The 18239-nt window shown below is 35.5% G+C and overlaps 3 protein-coding genes across 3 annotated transcripts; all 3 read left to right on the top strand.

Annotated features, from left to right (window-relative positions):
* The first annotated feature begins 582 nt into the window (after window positions 1-582).
* On the top strand, window positions 583-2556 carry LOC146165720 (uncharacterized). The gene is made up of 5 exons (XM_083382388.1): window positions 583-883; window positions 1403-1477; window positions 1948-2057; window positions 2257-2360; window positions 2430-2556. The coding sequence occupies exons 1-5, from the start codon at window positions 764-766 to the stop codon at window positions 2513-2515; spliced, it is 495 nt and encodes a 164-aa protein (XP_083238514.1). The 5' UTR covers window positions 583-763; the 3' UTR covers window positions 2516-2556.
* LOC146165719 (MTRF1L release factor glutamine methyltransferase-like) lies at window positions 2550-6136 on the top strand. The gene is made up of 6 exons (XM_083382386.1): window positions 2550-2723; window positions 3159-3347; window positions 3778-4041; window positions 4268-4389; window positions 5190-5288; window positions 5617-6136. Exons 1-6 carry the CDS (start codon window positions 2550-2552, stop codon window positions 5747-5749), a joined length of 981 nt encoding a protein of 326 aa, XP_083238512.1. The 3' UTR covers window positions 5750-6136.
* Window positions 6137-7130: 994 nt separating this feature from the next.
* Window positions 7131-17253, top strand: LOC146165718 (2-hydroxyacyl-CoA lyase 2-like). The gene is made up of 15 exons (XM_083381734.1): window positions 7131-7476; window positions 7828-8029; window positions 8447-8575; window positions 8761-8898; window positions 9395-9478; window positions 10188-10318; window positions 10840-10975; window positions 11522-11595; window positions 12020-12124; window positions 12949-13090; window positions 13558-13631; window positions 14187-14296; window positions 14857-15013; window positions 15585-15690; window positions 16280-17253. The coding sequence occupies exons 1-15, from the start codon at window positions 7342-7344 to the stop codon at window positions 16453-16455; spliced, it is 1899 nt and encodes a 632-aa protein (XP_083237860.1). The 5' UTR covers window positions 7131-7341; the 3' UTR covers window positions 16456-17253.
* The last annotated feature ends 986 nt before the right edge of the window (window positions 17254-18239 follow it).

Here is an 18239-nt window from a genome sequence, read left to right as displayed (position 1 = left end):
TCAAACAATCGCTAAAAAACTTAATCCATTTGCAAACCATAGGCTTTACGAAACATCTTGTAAAACTTCAATTTTTACCCGAAGTTAAAAATCATTGTCAGATTAATCAAGTTCCACTTGAATGAGTTTAACATGGGGCGAAAAATTAAAATATTGAGAAAAGTTTTACGAAAGAATTAAAAGTTGGTTTTATTTTATATTAATATTAAAACATATTAGTAAAGTTAGTTATTTAGCGAAAAGATCATTACAGTGGTTTAAAAACACATGGACGTTCATCTAGGATCCTACCACGTTTTCGTCCTGGGGTTTATATTGCTAACATTATGTGGGTTAGGTTGAGATGGCGCTCTTTCACTTATGTACGTGAAAAGTTATACAAAAAACAAAACCAAATAATACCGCATACCACAACGCATATTGTTTGGGTTAGGGTGCGGGTTAGCGATTGGGTGAGGGTGGGTCAAGTAATATTATGTTTATTATTAATAATAACTTGACCCACCCTCAACCAAACGCTAACCCGCACCTTAACCCAAACAATATGTGTTGTGGTATGCGGCATTTGAAGAAAGTTTTTTTTTTATTAATTTTTACGTACAATAGTGAAAGAGCGCCCTATTGTCCAGTAACTTGCAATTAGATGTCCCGGAGTGCATTTCCCACTTGTCAGAAAGTTCCATGAAATGCAGACTTTTAACTTGCTGTTTCTTCACATGGGGCTTACAAGTTCATTATTTTTGCAGAACTTACTTTAAAAGAAATGGATGAAGAAACTGGAAATAACAAGAAACACAAAGCTAAGAAAAAGAAAAAGTCGAGAAAAAAACTTGACATGACAAAGAATCTGCCCTCAATGACTCCACATCTCGATTCAATCACGGTATGTCTATTTGCGGTCTAGGGAAATAATTGTATGTATTTTCTTTCAAATAGTATTTTTGATGTAGGCCCAGCTTAGAAATTTTTGCCTGAGCCTGGGATTATTTTTACTCGCGTCCACGTAGCTGTCGTCCATGAAAATTGTTCAGACTTACTAATAAGACAGTGCTAAATAAGCCGAGGCCTGGTATGACCCTAGCACCAGTAATTTCCGATACTAGGGTGTCATCAGTGCCGGACAGCAGCAAATTTAAATCAATCACGTCAGCCTTAGTTTTTTACATAGACTTTGATAGTTTTCTACATAGAAAGGTAAATTTCTCACACAATAATACAATAGGAGTTAACCAAACTCCGTAACGATAAAATCAAATTCCAGCATAAACAACTGAAAATATTCCCTGGCTATTTTATAAGTTTTGCTCAGAATTTTGTGGTATTGAAGTAAAATATGTAATTAGACATTCCTATTTGTGAAAATGGTTTTATCTTTTTAACAATATTATTATGTTCTCTCCAGAATGTTGAGGAAAGTGTGGCAAGTGCTTCTGAGTTGGTAAATGTTGAAAATGAACAACTCAGCATCCCTGGGAAGGTAAATGAAACCTACTTACACACAATGTGCATGCTGTGCTTGCCTGGGAAGGTTTGTTCAATTATTGTCAAGTAGATCCAATCTTATTACCATTGATAGTCTACAATTAATTCTGCTGGGTTTTGTGGTTTATACCGGGTTTCTATAAAGACTTTTAGTATTCATGAGTATTCACATTCATTTGTGAAAGAAAAGGATTACCCAATGTTTTTTTTAAATGTCTTTAAATAGTCTTTGAATTTATTTTATTTCCAGCTTAAGCTATGTGTTTAGAAAGTGCCGTATTTGAACATTGCATTTGTCTTTTTTGAAATATATTAAAAATCCTTCAAGCGACTCTTTTAAAAATAAAAATAGTATTAATTTTTTACAGCTTTTAAATACTTTTGTTTCATGAAAACGTGTGGCAACCATGTTACACAACTTCTATCAAATAGTGCTGCTGCAACTATATTTTTTATGTTTTGCAGGAATTAATCAAAGTTTCTCCTAAGCCTAAAATTGTCCTAAAGACAAAGATTGCAATTTGCGGCAACATTCGAAGTTACAACATCGACTGTTTCGACGCTGACAATCCAAAGTAGGATTTAAGTAGAATTTGTTTTTTTAGCATTTTATTGAAAATCAAAGTTTGTAAAGTTCTCCTTTTTTTACCAGTTGACATACTTAATATCAATTTTTTATCATTTTAGAATTAATACTGTTTTTTTATGATAAACACTTTTTTAATAAAATTAATAAATTTAGTATTTAGAATAGGTTTTTGTTTGTTTTTTCAGTGTTAGATTTGTTGGTGTTCCACCGATGAAAATGAATACTCGTGTTTCTCATCTAATGACAACTTTTGATCAAGATCAAGATATTTTCTTGTCGTCAGAAAGCGGTGATTGATGCAAATTACATTCAATAATGTTTTAAAACAAACTATCCAAACATTTTCATATTTTAACAGATGATGATCTTGAAGATTTTCAAGGAAATGAAATAAATTTAATCAAACCGGGAGTGTTTGTCCTCGAAAAAAAATTAATTCCATAATTTTTTTGTAAAAATTCCAGACAAATTTAATTAAATGTTGCTTTATCGAATGTTAAACTGCTCGGCTCGAATAAAACCGATAAAACATAGAAATCAAAGTGCATCGGAATTGCTTCGAAAATGGACGAACAAGTTTGAGTCGGGAAAAGTCTCGGAACCAGAAAGCTCGGCCGGTCTCATTATTTCATTCGTTCTTGGCGCAAAAACAGTTGAGTGGTGAATATTGACGTCTCATTGGAATTAATTGTCTGACAAATAGAGACCGAAATAAAAAAGGTTGATTTCAAATGTTATTTATATGTTCCTTAGAATCAGTACCTTTTCACTATGTTGAAAATGAATAAAGATTTATTTGATCCGTCCAAAATACAGCCTATTTCTGTATGGGCTGTGATATTCATTTTATGTCTTTTACTTTATTCAACCCAAAATAAATCTGTTGAGGTAATTCTGCTTTAGATATTGTTGCTTTGTAGATCTTATTGTGTGTTTCCAAATTCAAGTATCCTGTTTAGAAACCACGGTTTAGATAAACTGCATTAAAATTATGATAAACTGACTATTTATTCACAACATGAGTTAATGCAGTCTTTTAAAAGATCTTTGCATTTTAACTGTTAAAAATATGTTAATTTTATTACAGTTCAGTGCTTTGCATGGAAAGGACAAGCGACGACCACTTCATACTTTGGAACAAGAAAGAATCGATTCTTTGTGTGAAACTCGATTGAAAACACAACTCCCGGTGCAATATGCTATCGGAGAGTGGGACTTTTGTGGGCTGACTTTGAAAATGAAGCCTCCGGTGTTCATTCCAAGACCTGAGACCGAGGTGATTAATTATAAGTATATATTTGGTTTATTTTTTTTATTTTTTTACATGTTCAAGATCAAGTAGTCAGGTTGTTTTACGATTTGACTTTGGTGCTTACAATTTAAAAAAACTACATCAATTTTATATAATTGTGTAAAAATAAACCTAGATACAGAAGTAGACTATTTTGAGAAACCCTTGGACAAATTTAAAATTTGGTTTTGGTCTCTAAAATACTTGCAAACTTTTGGTGGATAAATAAAAAAATGTGAGATTATTGCAAAGTAATATTCTAGCAAGTTTTATACTACATTGGACCCTGGCAATTATTAAACATAAAAAAAGTGATATGACATAAGTTTTAAAGTATTTAATTTAATGTAGGTACATGTTACCTTATTATAAATACTAGGCTTTTTGCAAATTGTTTTTTATAAATTTTATACAGGAGTTGGTCGGCTATGTTCTGGATGAGTTTAAACCTATAGCAACTAAGCAAGACCCTGGTTCCGGCACCGACCCCACAAAAAGTTTGGGTCCCGACCCCACAAAGCGTCCAAATGTGCTTGAAGTGGGGTGTGGGTCGGGGGCCATCTCACTCGCCCTTATGAAGTCACAAGCATCGTTGAATTGCACAGCACTCGATGTAAATGTGGATGCCGTCAACCTAACCAATCATAACGCACGGATGGTGGGAATAGAAATGGACCAGGTAATGTTATGGTTCAGGAGTCGGCAACCTACAGCCCTCTGTAAAAATCATCCAACCCGCGACTTATTTTTAGAACTGGATACAAGGTCATGCCTCATATTTTTTTTACTATTTTAACCTTACGAAAAGGCAAAATTTAATTTATTCAAACACCTTCATAATATTTGTTGTTTAACCTTAGTTCGCATTAAAACACCCTTTTGAATATTTTGTTTTCACTTTTTAGTTCAAAGTCCACCACTGTGACATCTCATCTTTCACAAGTAACCATCAGTTTGACGGAATTGTTTCGAATCCTCCGTACATCCCAACAGAAGACATGAAAAACCTAGCACCTGAAATAAAGTGGTAAGTAAAAAACACTAACACAACGTTTTAAACAAGGCACTGGCCACTGTCTGTGATTTTTTTCCTTTTGTCTGTACATTCATATTCTCCTAAAATGTTAATTATGTTTTAAACCCACTACGACCTTTTTGTGTACTTGTAAATAATTTAGGCTTAATTAAGATTTATATTCTTCCTAAATATTAATTGTTGTGTGTTCCAATTTGTCGAATTCTAAAAATAAGCCAAATGGACAAAACAGCAACAATTTCTATCGAGGACATATTCTTATTGTAAAGTTTAAAAATAATACTAGACTGCTGTAATTGGGCCCTAAAATGCAATGCTGGAATGCTTAAATTAAGGTTAAGGCATAGCATCTCTGTCCATCGTGTGTGACCTGGTGGTAGTTTATCACTTGTTGCACTTTCAAAGTTAAAAACCATTGGTATCTCCAATTTAAAGAAATACTATTTTTTTCGGGCTTGGCTTGGGAGAAACTTATGCCAGTGGTTCACAAACATATTTAAGCTTTATTAGACGATAAATTATACTTAGTAATTGAGTTTGAATCGTTTGCAAACTTTTCAACATTGAGTAGTTAGCATGAGTACTGATTTGTATGTTACAGTATTTGTTGTACCGTGATTTAAAAAACTGTCATGTTTTACCAACCACCACAATAAAAAGGTGTCCGCTTTGTGAAAGGTGTAATGCCACTGCTGTACTGATTGCACTTTGACCTTCATTGTGTTAAGTTCTAGAACTCACCTATTGTGGTCATTATCTGATTGTTGACGTAACAAAGCGCTTGTGTTTAGGCACGAGAGTGAGTTGGCGTTACACGGAGGTGAGGATGGGTTGGATGTTGCTCGAAGCATCTTCAAAGCTGCTCAGCATCTGCTGAAGCCTGGCGGGTGAGTGACACAAGCACAGCAGTGAATTCGTAGGTCTCTAACAGACTAACAAAAACCGTCGATCAGTGATGAAAGCAGGGCATGCTACAAAAGCAACTAGTCTGTGTGAGGTTCGAACTCACGACCTCAGTGTGTGGATCTTCCATTAACAACAGTGACTTGTAACTTGACCTAAATTAGTGACTTTCTATCGTGGTATTTGTTTTTTGCAACACTTTCACACTTTACATGCTTATGTGTAATAGATGGGTTTACATAAGATAAGTCACATTAAAGGTTAATCGATATCAGCTACTTAAAACTAACACCGCACCGTGTTTAATGAGCTGGTGTTTCAGCTGGAGTTGGATGACACACACTCCCCACGCGTGCCCACCACACTTCCCGAACAACTGCACATGACAGATGTTCGCACTGATTTCTATGGTGTACAACGGTTTATGAGGATCACTAAATCCGCGTGATGTCGCCCCAACCTACAAGGAGGCAAAAAAAATGTTTCCTCGCCAGAAGCAAATGGAATGGGAGAAATTCCCCATTCTATGTACTTAAGCAACATTTACAAAATGGAGAATGAAATGTCTTATATGGTCCACAAGCAAATGAGCCATGGAATCCACAAGGGTATATTGTCAGCTCTGCTGAAGTATTCAGGCATATTTACAATAATATACCGGGTGCTTAACGAATGTCGGTAATAGACGTTCCACAGGCACCCGTTATATACAACCTGGTTAAAAAGTTGTTTCACTTATATCAACCTTTAAATTTCAGCATTTTGCATCTTAGATCGTGCTTAGTGTTGGTAATTTGCTTTTGTGAGCCGTTATTTGTTTTCTTTGTCTTGCTTTGCCCCATTTTTATGCATCTTTCGCTTTTGGTTAAACAATAAAACAAAAAAATCAGATTTATTGCTACAAAGTTGAGTGTGCGCCCCACAATGAGGTATGACCAAACGAATAAAGTTACATAAAACCTCCTTTTTTACGACTGGCGTACGTACTGAAATAGTTAATACGACACAACACATTTAATAGTTACGTGTTTGTTGCATATATGTTACGAGTGCAACAATTTCCCGATCTAATACAAAACATTAACATTTAGGAATAGCTTCGTGACCCACTGGTTGGAAAGCACTGCTTTAAATCACACATAAGCATCGAAATAATCCGGTTGAAAATATCAAATAGTCTTAATTGATTGCAGTAAGGAATAACAAGTATATTCTTCTTAATTTAGTCATAGATTAAATTAGTTTTTATGCGAAAGGTTTGAAACCATCTTGTTCATTCACCCTTAAGGCCCGTTTACACTACAGCTGCAATGAGCTGCGTTGGGCGCAAAAATCGCTCCAAAACGTAACGTTTTTCAATAGTTGCACGGGGCTTGAGTTTAGCAAAGCGTGAAACGCTCGCCACAATAGAATTTAAATGTAAATTACGCTTTGCTCAGCTCAGTGCAGCTGTAATGTAAACGGGCCTTTAACCTACGTTATGCATGACTGGCGCTAATAACATGGCATCTGTTCAAAGTCCAAGAAAAAGATCCGATTTCAATTTTTATCGCAAATCAGCAAATTTTTAGTTCCTTGTCTCTGGATAATTTAGGTTGATTTAGGTAATGTGGTTATAATGTTAGCACAGAACTTTGTATCTAAAAAGTCAACGGTTGTTGTTCTTTTTGAAATGCGTTGTTTTTAGGTTCCCTATCCATAGGGTTTGTGGTGTGGGGCCCAAATTAATTTGCAGATCTATATAATTTGTTCGATACAAGGGCGTTTGGGCGCTGGTCTATAATCCTACCACGTTTTTAGAGTAACGAAAATAAGTGTGGGAGAATAAATATAATAATAATACTTTACCTACCCAAACCCAAATAATGTCAGCAATATAAACCTGCTGTGGTTGGATTGTAGACCGGGCTGGGCCTTCCTTTTATAGACTCCAATAACTCCGGTTGTGTGTTTAACTTTCCAGTCAACTACTAAAGACTAATGTGTCTATAATTGTATTGTTTAACAAAATATGTTTTTAGCACAAGTAGTAATTCAAAGATGGCCGACCTGTTGGACGGTCTCATCAATGAACTCTTGTATCAGAACATTGTTCTGTTTGTGATTGGAGGCCTGATATTTCTTGTCACGTGGTTTGTGCGAAAATTTGGACTAATTTATCAAATTTTCCACAAGGTGAGTTGTATGCTAAATAAAAAAGTCAAAGAATAATAAAATCCAATATTTTAATTACTTTTAAAATAAATTGGACTTTACGTCCATAAAATTTTGTTTTTCGTTCAACACGACTAAACATTTCTAGTTTTCTAATGTATTTACATTTTGGGTTAAAAATATAAAAAAAACTTGTTTTGAATGTTTAGAAAAAGATAGAAAATAAATAAAAACACCATTGAAATAATAGAGTAACTTATACTTTTAAAAGTAATATTTAAAAATGAGAATTTATAGCAAACAACACCAAAAGGAAAGATTGTGTAGCCCAAACATTTGTTAAACTAATATTTGCTCAACGTTTTTTCTCAGGTCGATGCAAAATCGAAACGTCACGGTGGCGAGCTCGTTGCAGAAACGCTAAAAGCTCATGGTGTTGAGTTCCTGTTTACGCTCACCGGAGGGCACATCTCACCGATCCTCGTCGCGTCGGAGAAGCTCGGTATTAGGGTTGTCGACACACGACACGAAGTCACGGCCGTGTTCGCTGCAGATGCAGTCGCTCGATTGTCCGGTGAATAAAAAGCTTTTTGACTTGATTTGTCAGAGTTGTTTTAAACGATGCTAGAATATTATGTTTCCAAAACAAAGGTTGTATATAAATTGATATTTAATTATTTGTCGCACCAATTTACTCACAAGAATGTATTCTAATAGTCTAACTTTAGATTTATTAAATATGGCAGCTCTGTCTTTGAATTACTTTATCAATTTTCTTTAAGTATTGGTGAATTTTTGCTCAGAACGCTTGGCAAAAACTATGATGATCACCGTTTGCTGTTAATATTATGTTTGGTTTAAACAGTTGTACCTTGCCTAAAAACAACTGTGCTAGAAATCCCGGCATTAATTTCATCTCTAACTAAAACATATTTAACACCTTTTTTTTTTTTTTTCCGTGGAAACATATATTTTCTTTCTTAACAACCAGGTAAGATTGGAGTTGCCGCGGTAACAGCAGGTCCCGGTCTGACGAACACGGTCACGGCGGTGAAGAATGCCCAGATGGCCGAGTCTCCGATATTGCTGATGGGTGGCGCCGCTGCCTCCATACTTAAAGGTAAACATTATCACTTGATAACAGTTCTGTTGTGATATTATTTTTGCGTAAAGTATTGCGGTCCAATTCGATAACAAATGATGCCATCACTGTGGTAAAAAAATTAAGTTACTGGCATTAGTTTTAAACTTTCAAAGTGTTGTCTTGTGTTATTCCCAAGTTTGCTTACATGTTGTTGACTTCAGGACGTGGAGCGCTCCAGGACATCGACCAGATGTCTCTCTTCAAGCCCTTGTGCAAATTCACAGCCACAGTGACGAGTGTACGTGACATCGTTCCAACTCTACAACAAGCGATCGCACAAGCACAATCTGGAACTCCTGGTGAGTTGCAGTTCACATCCTTTTGTAAAGTGATAGTTTCTCAAATACAGGGTTGCAAACTTACCCTCCGTAAAGTTGCTCTCCATTCACGGCTGTTGCCGCACATTTTGTGGAAATTCACTGTAAAAAAGGTTGATTAACTTCAAAAAATTAAAACACTTCTGTTTTTCGGTAGTAATTTATTTACAGTCCCTTAAATTTTAGTAAGTTTATTACTAACACACAATTTTATGTTTTATAAGCATCTCTTCCTGTGCAATATCCAAAGTTTTTAATCTTGCTTATATATATCATTCCATTTACTGTGTGTCCTGACAGACAAATAATGACCCCCAGTATTTACTTTTGGAGGTATACACATTACACAACATGTAAACTGGCTTTAAACCTTTTTTAAAAAGCCTTTTTTTAACTCACACTGTTTTTGTGATAACACAACTCTAACTTTTGTCAATTCTGCTTTTTTATGTTACTTTAACAAGCCTTGTATTTTTAGGCCCTGTCTTTGTTGAGTTCCCAATCGACACGTTGTACCCGTACGAGCTCGTGCAGAAGGAGGTTGGCGCCTCTGGTGGCGCTGGTAAGACAATGTCCATTCACCGTTGATAATATGTTTTTGTGCAAAGCTTCAAGATATGTTTAAAATAGTGCTTAAAAGAGTGGTTCTCAAACATGTTTAAGTAATTGACCCCCTTGGTAGACTTTTAACAATTTGTGTCATTATTGTTCAAGTTTTGAAAAAAAATATTTTATGGATTATTGCAAGGAAGTTTTATGAAGTTATAATGAGACCACAAATTAAAGTTGAACTGGATAATAATTTAAACAAGATGTTCCTGGCCCCAAGGGCTGCTGATTGCACTGGCTTTAAAACCTGGTTTAAACCATCTTCAACTAACATTTTACTTATTAAAGCAAAACTACCAAGACATTATTTGTAGGTAGAAGTAATACTTAACCTAAGATATCATTTAGTTTGCTGAGGTAACCAATCCATAATACTTAATGCTGAATTTTATCAAGAATCTATGACCCATGGCTGTTTCATAAGTGCTTGATGTAAATTTGCCTAGTTTCAATACAAAAACATTGCAAAATTCTGGCCTGCAAGGTTGTGTTGATTTCTAATTTTTGCCAAGTTGTGCTCTAAAATCAATTCATTCTTAATTTCCATAAACTTTTGTTATGCGTTGTTGACAAATTTCCCAGCAAATGCTTGCCACCATCAATACTTTGAATGGTGGTATGAGTTAGGGTTAGTTTTTAATTATTTTTATTTTAATGCAAAGGCCGCTCGCTCCGCCACAAGATTGTAAACTGGTACCTGAACAACTACATCTGCAATCTATTCGCCGGTGCTTTCGAACCTCGCGATATGACCCCCCTTCCTGTGAGGGTTCCAAAAGCTACGGCAGATCAAGTGAGTTGCCACATGAGTGCAGCATACTGCTGGTAAACTTAAATGTGTGGTCGTACAAATTAGGAAAAACAATTATTTAAACAATTGTGTATCTGTTATCCAGATGTACTGGACAAAAAGTATCCCAAACCGGTCTAATACCAAATGACTGAAATATTATGCTTAAATATTTGAAGCCGTTCAAATTGTAACGTTAAAATGTGATGTTTTCGGGGCTGATAAGCAACAAATTGTCAGTTAGATGGCAAATCATGGCTGAAATGCTAAAAAAATTGGTATTATCAGGTATCGTAAAGCAAGTCTTTTATTTTCACTTTCAGACCCAGAGCTGTAAAAAATCATCTTACCTGTTAAAATGTCTAACTGTAGAATATTTCGTCAAGTCTTGAATGGCAGTTATCATGAAATATTTGTTTTTACGTACATAACTCAGTAGTAAGAATATTGGAATCCACTTTTTATTTGCAGGCCAATGGTTGAAAAGTGTTTTAAAACGTTGTAATTCTTATTTTCGTTTTTAGATCCAGAGTTGCGTTGAGTTGCTGACGAGAGCGAAGAAACCAGTTTTTGTTTTCGGCAGCCAAGCGATGCTCCCTCCGGTGGCCTGCGATGAACTCAGAGAAGCCGTCGAGAAAATTGGAATTCCTTGTTTCCTCGGTAGGTATTTGATCGTAGAGATTTTTTTCGTTTATTTTAAGTTTATTTTTTTTAATTGGCAGTATTTAAAAACAACCCTAAACACCTTGGTATGTAAGGAATTTTCCGTAGAGAATAAAGTATAAAAGAAAAATTCTTACCTAAATTAGTTGATTATTTTTACCTATTGAAACCCAGAAATCTTTTATAATATTCATCATTGTTTTTTCTAGCTGCTTTTGCTTGAAGTTTTCGCAAGTTTTTTAACATTTTCCCTTGTTTAGTGCCAAATAGTTTTCCAACATTTATTTTTTTTCAAGTAGTAATTACTTAGGAATCCCTGCCATATTAAAACCGTAATACACATGCTATTAATATTATAAAACCCGAGCTCAAACCCACCTAAAATATGGTAAAATCAGGAACAAAAAGCTGCTACAGAGCTGTTTTGATATTATGCTTGGCAAAAACAGTTTATATAAACAAGGTAATATTGGTGATACATCGACTTTTGCATTTTCCACTAATATAACAATTTTTCCACTAACCCAACGTGTTTTGTTGCAGGGGGAATGTCCCGAGGTCTGTTGGGGAGAAATTCCCCGATCCACATTCGCCAGAATCGAAGAGCAGCGCTTAAAGTAAAAAGACTTTTGTTGTTTCTCCACTTTCTTCCCTGTTTTGCTGCGATATCAGAGACTTTATATTCATTAGAACTGCTTAATTTTTTTGCATTTATATGACGTAATACCGACTTAATATTTAAATGAAAACCGTCGATTTAATTTATAAAAAAAAGTTTAAAAATGCAGCAATTGAATATGATTTTGTGAAACAAAAAATAAATAAATTGGGTTGGAGTAAATTTTTAGTTAAATTCTTTTTGCTGAATGCGTCACAAGAAAAAAAATTAGGAACTACCGCTAACTAACAATTAAGTTGAGGCTAAAATTATGTAACACTAATACTTATGGCAACCAATCAAAGGTTCTTATCGATTGACCACAGCAAGGTATTTAAATATGAGCTTTTAAGCTTCAACTCTAATGTACTTTTGTTGCACAGGAAGCTGATTTGGTGATTCTGGCCGGCAACGTTTGCGACTTCAGACTTGGTTATGGGAAAGTTTTGCCCAAGAAAGGAAAAATCATCGCAATCAACAGAAACAAGGTAATTTAGTGGTTTCAGGGTAACAAGAGATTGTTTTGTATTTATTATTTGAGGTATTTTGTGGTGAACAAGCTGCATAAGGAATGCGTTTAATATACTTTATAGTTTTTGTAGCGACGTTATAATGAGAAACATTTGTTAAGTTGGTCAACAAAACTTTAAATTTCTCAAAGAGCACGCGTGAAACTTCGAATTTTAATTCATGTCTATCAGTCAAAACCGCTTACTCACATACAGGGCTGCCCGATAAATAGATTTTTTTAATATCGTAGTTGATTCCCGATGCTGAGTCATAGTATCGGTCGTTTCCTTTAAACATGGTTTTCCATTTAGCTTAAATATTTTTTTAACGTTTTTGGTTTAGTTTTCGAGAAAATATTTTTACGATAAAAAAACTAGAGAAATAGGTTTCTTTTGTGAAAGCCAAGTTTGGCCTGACGCCTTAAATTCGATCAATTTTGACTATTAAGCATAGTAATGACGTCATTTGGTATCGGTTCGGATCGCGAAAGGTTTTATTCAAAATATCGGAAAACAAGATATATAAAAAAAAATATCGGTATCAGGACAATAATGTACGGCATCCGCTTAGTCACGAAATACAAGTTCTGATTTTCCTCAACACTCCTATATTGAGATACACTATGCACAGGTCTGTAATGTAGCTTGGTAATGAATGTAAAAGCCAAAAAAGTTTAGTAGATCAACATCATCTTCATAAAGACGTTTCGAACTTGTGTCATCTTCAGTTCAGCTATTTATCAAGATGATGTCGATTTGCTCGACCTTTTTGGCTCTGAGATTCACTCTATACTTTGTTGCAGGATCAATTGTACAAGAACACCGACATGTTCTGGCGCCCTACAGTGGCCATCCAAGCAGACGTGGGCAGCCTCCTGGTGGCGCTAGCGGGCAAGCTGGGCAAATATTCTTGCTCGAAAGAATGGATCGAACAGCTCGGTCAAGGTTGGATTAAATTGCGTTTGTCATGTTTGCATGAGAATGTAGGTTCGCTTCACGTCACACTGGAGTAACAATGGGTCATTGTGTTGGATTTAACTTTTTCTCGTTATTTTAGCTACATTTGGCGAATTTTTTAACAAAAAATGTTTAACCTTTTCTTAAACTTTTTGTTTTGTTTACTCCAAAGAGGAAATTAATTGTTTTTAATAACTATTTTAACAGCTCGGTATATTCGGCAATTAACTTATGATAAACCATTTCGCTTAAATTATCGGGTCGATCTGATAATATCGGCCACACCTTCTGATCACCATGGTAACACGTGACGTTTTTTAACGCATTTTATCACTTTGTTTTCTGGAAAAGCATAAAAATTAAATTGATTTTTGTTTTCGACCGATATATCGAATATTGAAATACCCAAGTATCGGACATCTTTGGCCGCATTCGACAATCCATTGTTTCTACAGGTGACGTCACAAAGGAGAAAGCCAACAAAGAGCTCGCACGTCAACCAACAAAGATCCACCTGAACCCAATAAACGTGAGTATCGTTGTCCGATATTATCGGATCGTGGCCGATACTAGGGTGGTATCGCTGACGATCTGATACCAAATTAATAGATGAATTTCAGCCATGACTGTCATCTAATCCTACTTTTAAAAAAGACATGTTTTGGAATTGTCAAGTGTCTTTAAAACATGTCAGCATTTTGGTTAGCGCAGTTCTTCTCAACCTTTCATTGCTCGTCAACATTTTGTGGCCTCCTTGTACACGTTTTGGAAAAATAAAGTAACAAGTGAGGTCTCTGAAATCGTAATAAAAACCACAAATTTGAGTTTAACTGGCAAGTAATTAAAATATTATATCCTTGTGTGTCCCCCTGAAGATTGCCTTGTGGCACTTCAAGGGCGTTGATAGCCACAGTTGAGAAACGCTGGGATAACGTGTGCGTCAGTTGTAGCCCCTTGGAAATGTCTGCGGTCTTTTGTTTTGGAAAGTTTAATTATGCAGCTTAGTGAATTCTACAAATGGACACTTAACAAGAAAAAAATACTCTTTCAACTTTAAATTTAAGTTTTTCCTTTTCTGCCACAGGTTCTGCAAGAGTTGGAGGAATTGCTTCCTGAGGATAGCTTGTTGGTGGCTGATGGGGGTGATTTTGTGGGTACAGCTGCTTACACCCTTCGCCCCAGGGGACCACTGAGGTCAGTATCATTAAGCTCCACTGAAAATTGATGGAAATAACCTTTACAAATGTTTTTGATTATTTAATTATTATTGTTAAGCCTGATAGCAAAGTTTATATATACTTACAATGTTTCTTAAACTTTTTTTCTGGTTTTTGACAATCGTGGAGATTTCCTTTGAGTTAAGTAATGTGGCAGTATGTTAGAAGTTTTAAATATAGTAATTTTCTGTTTCTACAATGTTTGTGACGTATTCCTAAATGTACATGTAATTGTACAACAGCCACTTTAAGGTTAATATGCAACAGATTTGTAAATCGGGGTAAATTTGCAACAGAGGCAATAACATCTTGCCAAGACACTTTATTTTTCTTCGTTTAATGTTATCAGTTTTGATAAAACGATCAATAGTCGATAATATTATTGACCTCATATAGACTCAACACGCAATGGTGACAACTCATCTGAAAATCGCATTTTCCTGTCAGTTAAATTATCGTATTATCTTAACTTCATTTATACTGATGATGTCATAACCCCATTAACTTTCACCAAACCCCTAAAACCCCCTTTTCCAGGTGGTTGGACCCTGGTGCGTTCGGTACGTTGGGTGTCGGGGGCGGGTTCGCACTTGGGGCCAAACTGGTGCGCCCCCAGTCCGAGGTGTGGGTGATATACGGGGACGGGAGCCTGGGCTACAGCGTCGCTGAGTTCGACACATTCACAAGACACAAGGTGAGCGGGTTCTGGAGATGAGCATTTTGCTGGAGCCAGAGCCATTTGTGTAAGAGCCGGAGCTGAAGCCGTTTTTTTTAATTTTGAGAACTGAAGTTATGAATTTTTTTATCTGCTCTAACTTCAAATAATTCTAAATTACTCAAATGAAAAATACCAAACAGTTCAGTGTGCCAATCGTAACTCAATTTAGGCTGTGCTGAAGCAACTTTCCAAAAAAAATACATCGATGTAGCTTTTACAATTTTAACGAAAAACAGGGGGACCAAGGATTGACAGCCGAGGATCGGGTAAAACATCCATCAGCTTGTTGTCGTTAAACGGTGAAAATGTGAATTACTGTGCCACAAAAACCGTTATGGGCCTTAATAAATTGTCGTACACTTTAACATTTCATTAAAATATAGTGTTAACAACATTTAAACATTTTCCATATACGACGGGTCAGCATAATTAACCCATCAGGCGTAACGCGGTGAACCCTGCTCAGCATCTTTGAGCTTACGACTAGTAACGATTGCTTGCCCTCGGCTCGATGTTACCACACACAAGTGGTCTTCTTCCATTGCAGGTACCGGTCATTGCTTTGGTGGGAAATGACGCTGGTTGGACTCAGATCGAGCGAGAGCAAGTTCCGTTGTTCGGGAGCAAAGTGGCTTGCTCACTCAGCTACACAGGTTAATAACTGGTTCATATATTTGTGCTTCGGGTGTGGCGTTTTCTACACAGGTCAATAAACACGGATTGTGAGTAAATGAATTACACCAGGGGTTCTTAAACTGGGGTCCATGAACCCCTTGGGGGTCCGTGAACTAGTTTTAGGGGGTCCATGAAGGCCCAGTTAAAAAACTAGTGTATACTTAAAGTAATTATAATGTTCAAAAGAAAACACTTTAATTAAAAATTAAACGGTTTTGCACTGAATGTATAGTTAGACTCCATTTAAATTTCACATTTTTCGGACCGAAATAACAGAGTCATGGAGTCTATTTGTATTGTGACGTCATTTTGGAGCATTTCTTGTCTAACGGGGTCCATGCAAAGCAAAAAAAAAGTTAGGGGTCCGCGGTAAAAAAAGTTTTAAGAACCCCTGAATTATTGGGGGGGAGTCGCACTCTGGTTATTTTTAACCGACTTCGCAGTCCTTGACCCGTGGATTTATTCGCTGCATTTCTAATGAATGTTAGATGAAAACAGTTTTCTTAAAAAGGAACTAAAAAAACACATAAAAATCGCTAAAAACATAGACACTTTATATTATTGCAGACTACCACAAGGTGGCGGAAGGGTACGGGGGGAAGGGGATTCTTCTTGGAAGGGGTGATGACGTAGTTGACACGCTCCAGCAAGCACAGAAGGTTGCAAGTGAGGGAGAATTCCCTGTGTTGGTGAACGCGCTCATCGGGAAAACTTCCTTCAGGGATGGATCCATTTCAGTCTGATGATGTTTTTTCGCTACTTTTTCGGCTTCTGTTGATTTAAACCAGTGGTTTTTGTTGTTGGTTTATACCCCGAAAGGGAAATTTGTCCTTTTTATGTGAGTTTGGATTGTAAGATGCTATATTTGAATGCTGAAAAAGTAATAATTCTAGTCTTGTTTATTTATCCAATGATTGCAGATCATAACTTTAGAATAAAAAGTTGGTTATTGAAGTTAATTAGGTTCAACTCTTTCTGGTTAACGAACCTGGAAAGATTAAGAACCACTGGTTTGTACTTGTGAGTATATTTCTGATCTAGGTTCCCGTTAGTCGAAAACCCTTACTTGGTCGAATGATTTCAGTAAAAGCCATTCTCCTTTTTCTTACTACATTTTATGCCTTCCAGAATTTCGTTAAAATTGTAGACATTTGTTTCTCTTTAGTTTACGACATAATATAAAGCAGAAATGTGAATACAAATTATGTGCAATGTTTTTTTCATCTTATTAAAATGCATTATTTGAAATCGCTGAAGAAATCGCTATTGAAGCCTATTATATTTTTCAATATATTCATGTTGGAATCCTCGTGATTGATTTTCCTGGTTGTAATTGGATGACCAAACAATAAACATGACAGAATGCATAATTTTTATCAAAACCATTTTTGTGTAGCCTAATCACTTTAAGTAGGCTAGTCTTCATATCAAACGTTTGTATCTTTAACTTTCACCTTGTATAACCTGCTTAAACTGGCAAAACCGTTGCCATTTGTAATTTGTAAAACTGTGGTAATGTTTGCGCTTTTTGAAGCTTTGATTTCGCAAATATATAAAAAAAAAAATTGACGAAATTTTGTTATTTAGTGACGTGCGGCAATCAAATTATTCACATTAAGTTTTTTTCAGATATGATGGAAGTTAGAAGTATTATAAAAATAGTTGTTTAAAACTTTGGTCCCAGTCCTGTTATACGCAACAAAAGGCTCAGTGAAGTTATTGCCACAGAAAGTAAGGTTTAACAATTAAACATTAAAATGTAAAAACTTTTTTAGTAATTAGTAAACTTATTCGATGCTGAGTTTTTTTTTCAGAACAAACACAAAAATTTAGCAAGCAAGCTGATTCACATAAATTTAAGGAAAAAAATTGGAAAAAGATGCATTTTTTCGACAAACCTTTGCATAAGACTTGTAGCAAGTCAAAATTATTTTACGCCAAACACTTGTGCTAATTTTTTAACAGTAGGAAAACTTTCTTGTTGACTTTCTAGTTTTAACGATGGAAATACATTTAATAATAGTAAGTCGTGTTTGCTTGATGGTATTTAACGAAAAAAAGTACTTCGTGGAGTATTTGACAACAAATTGTGCCACATTTAACGCATTGTAAAAAAATAAAATATAAATATTTGTAAAACCAAGCGCTTCTCTACCTCCGCATGTGGCTAAAACAAACCGCTTCTGGTGTTCACTCATGCGGGACAACTTTACACTATGACGTCATAATCCGTATCGACGTTTTCGCGATTTTATTAAAAAGCGTCATTAGGTTTCGTACGTTCGGTTGTAGGTCAGTGGTGAGTTGATGTTGATCAATATTGTAAATATTTCAATTTGTGTGTCAAAGGTTTTGAAATTTTCTAGATAAATCAACTTCTCGGCGATTTATACAAAGTTTAATTGTGAGAAGAAGTTAAACTTCGGTCATTTAACCAAGTAACTTGGTTTAACTTCAACTTTGGATTTATCATTGCATTAAAACACACTTCGGTCATTTTCTTATAGCTCTTAATATTAAGTTAAAA

Source organism: Ascidiella aspersa, chromosome 2, assembly GCF_963924565.1.
Source record: "Ascidiella aspersa chromosome 2, kaAscAspe10.2, whole genome shotgun sequence".
NCBI classification, from domain to species: Eukaryota; Metazoa; Chordata; class Ascidiacea; order Phlebobranchia; family Ascidiidae; genus Ascidiella; species Ascidiella aspersa.
The sequence above is the reverse complement of the archived record's forward strand: the minus strand, read 5'-3'. Positions and strand labels throughout refer to the sequence as shown.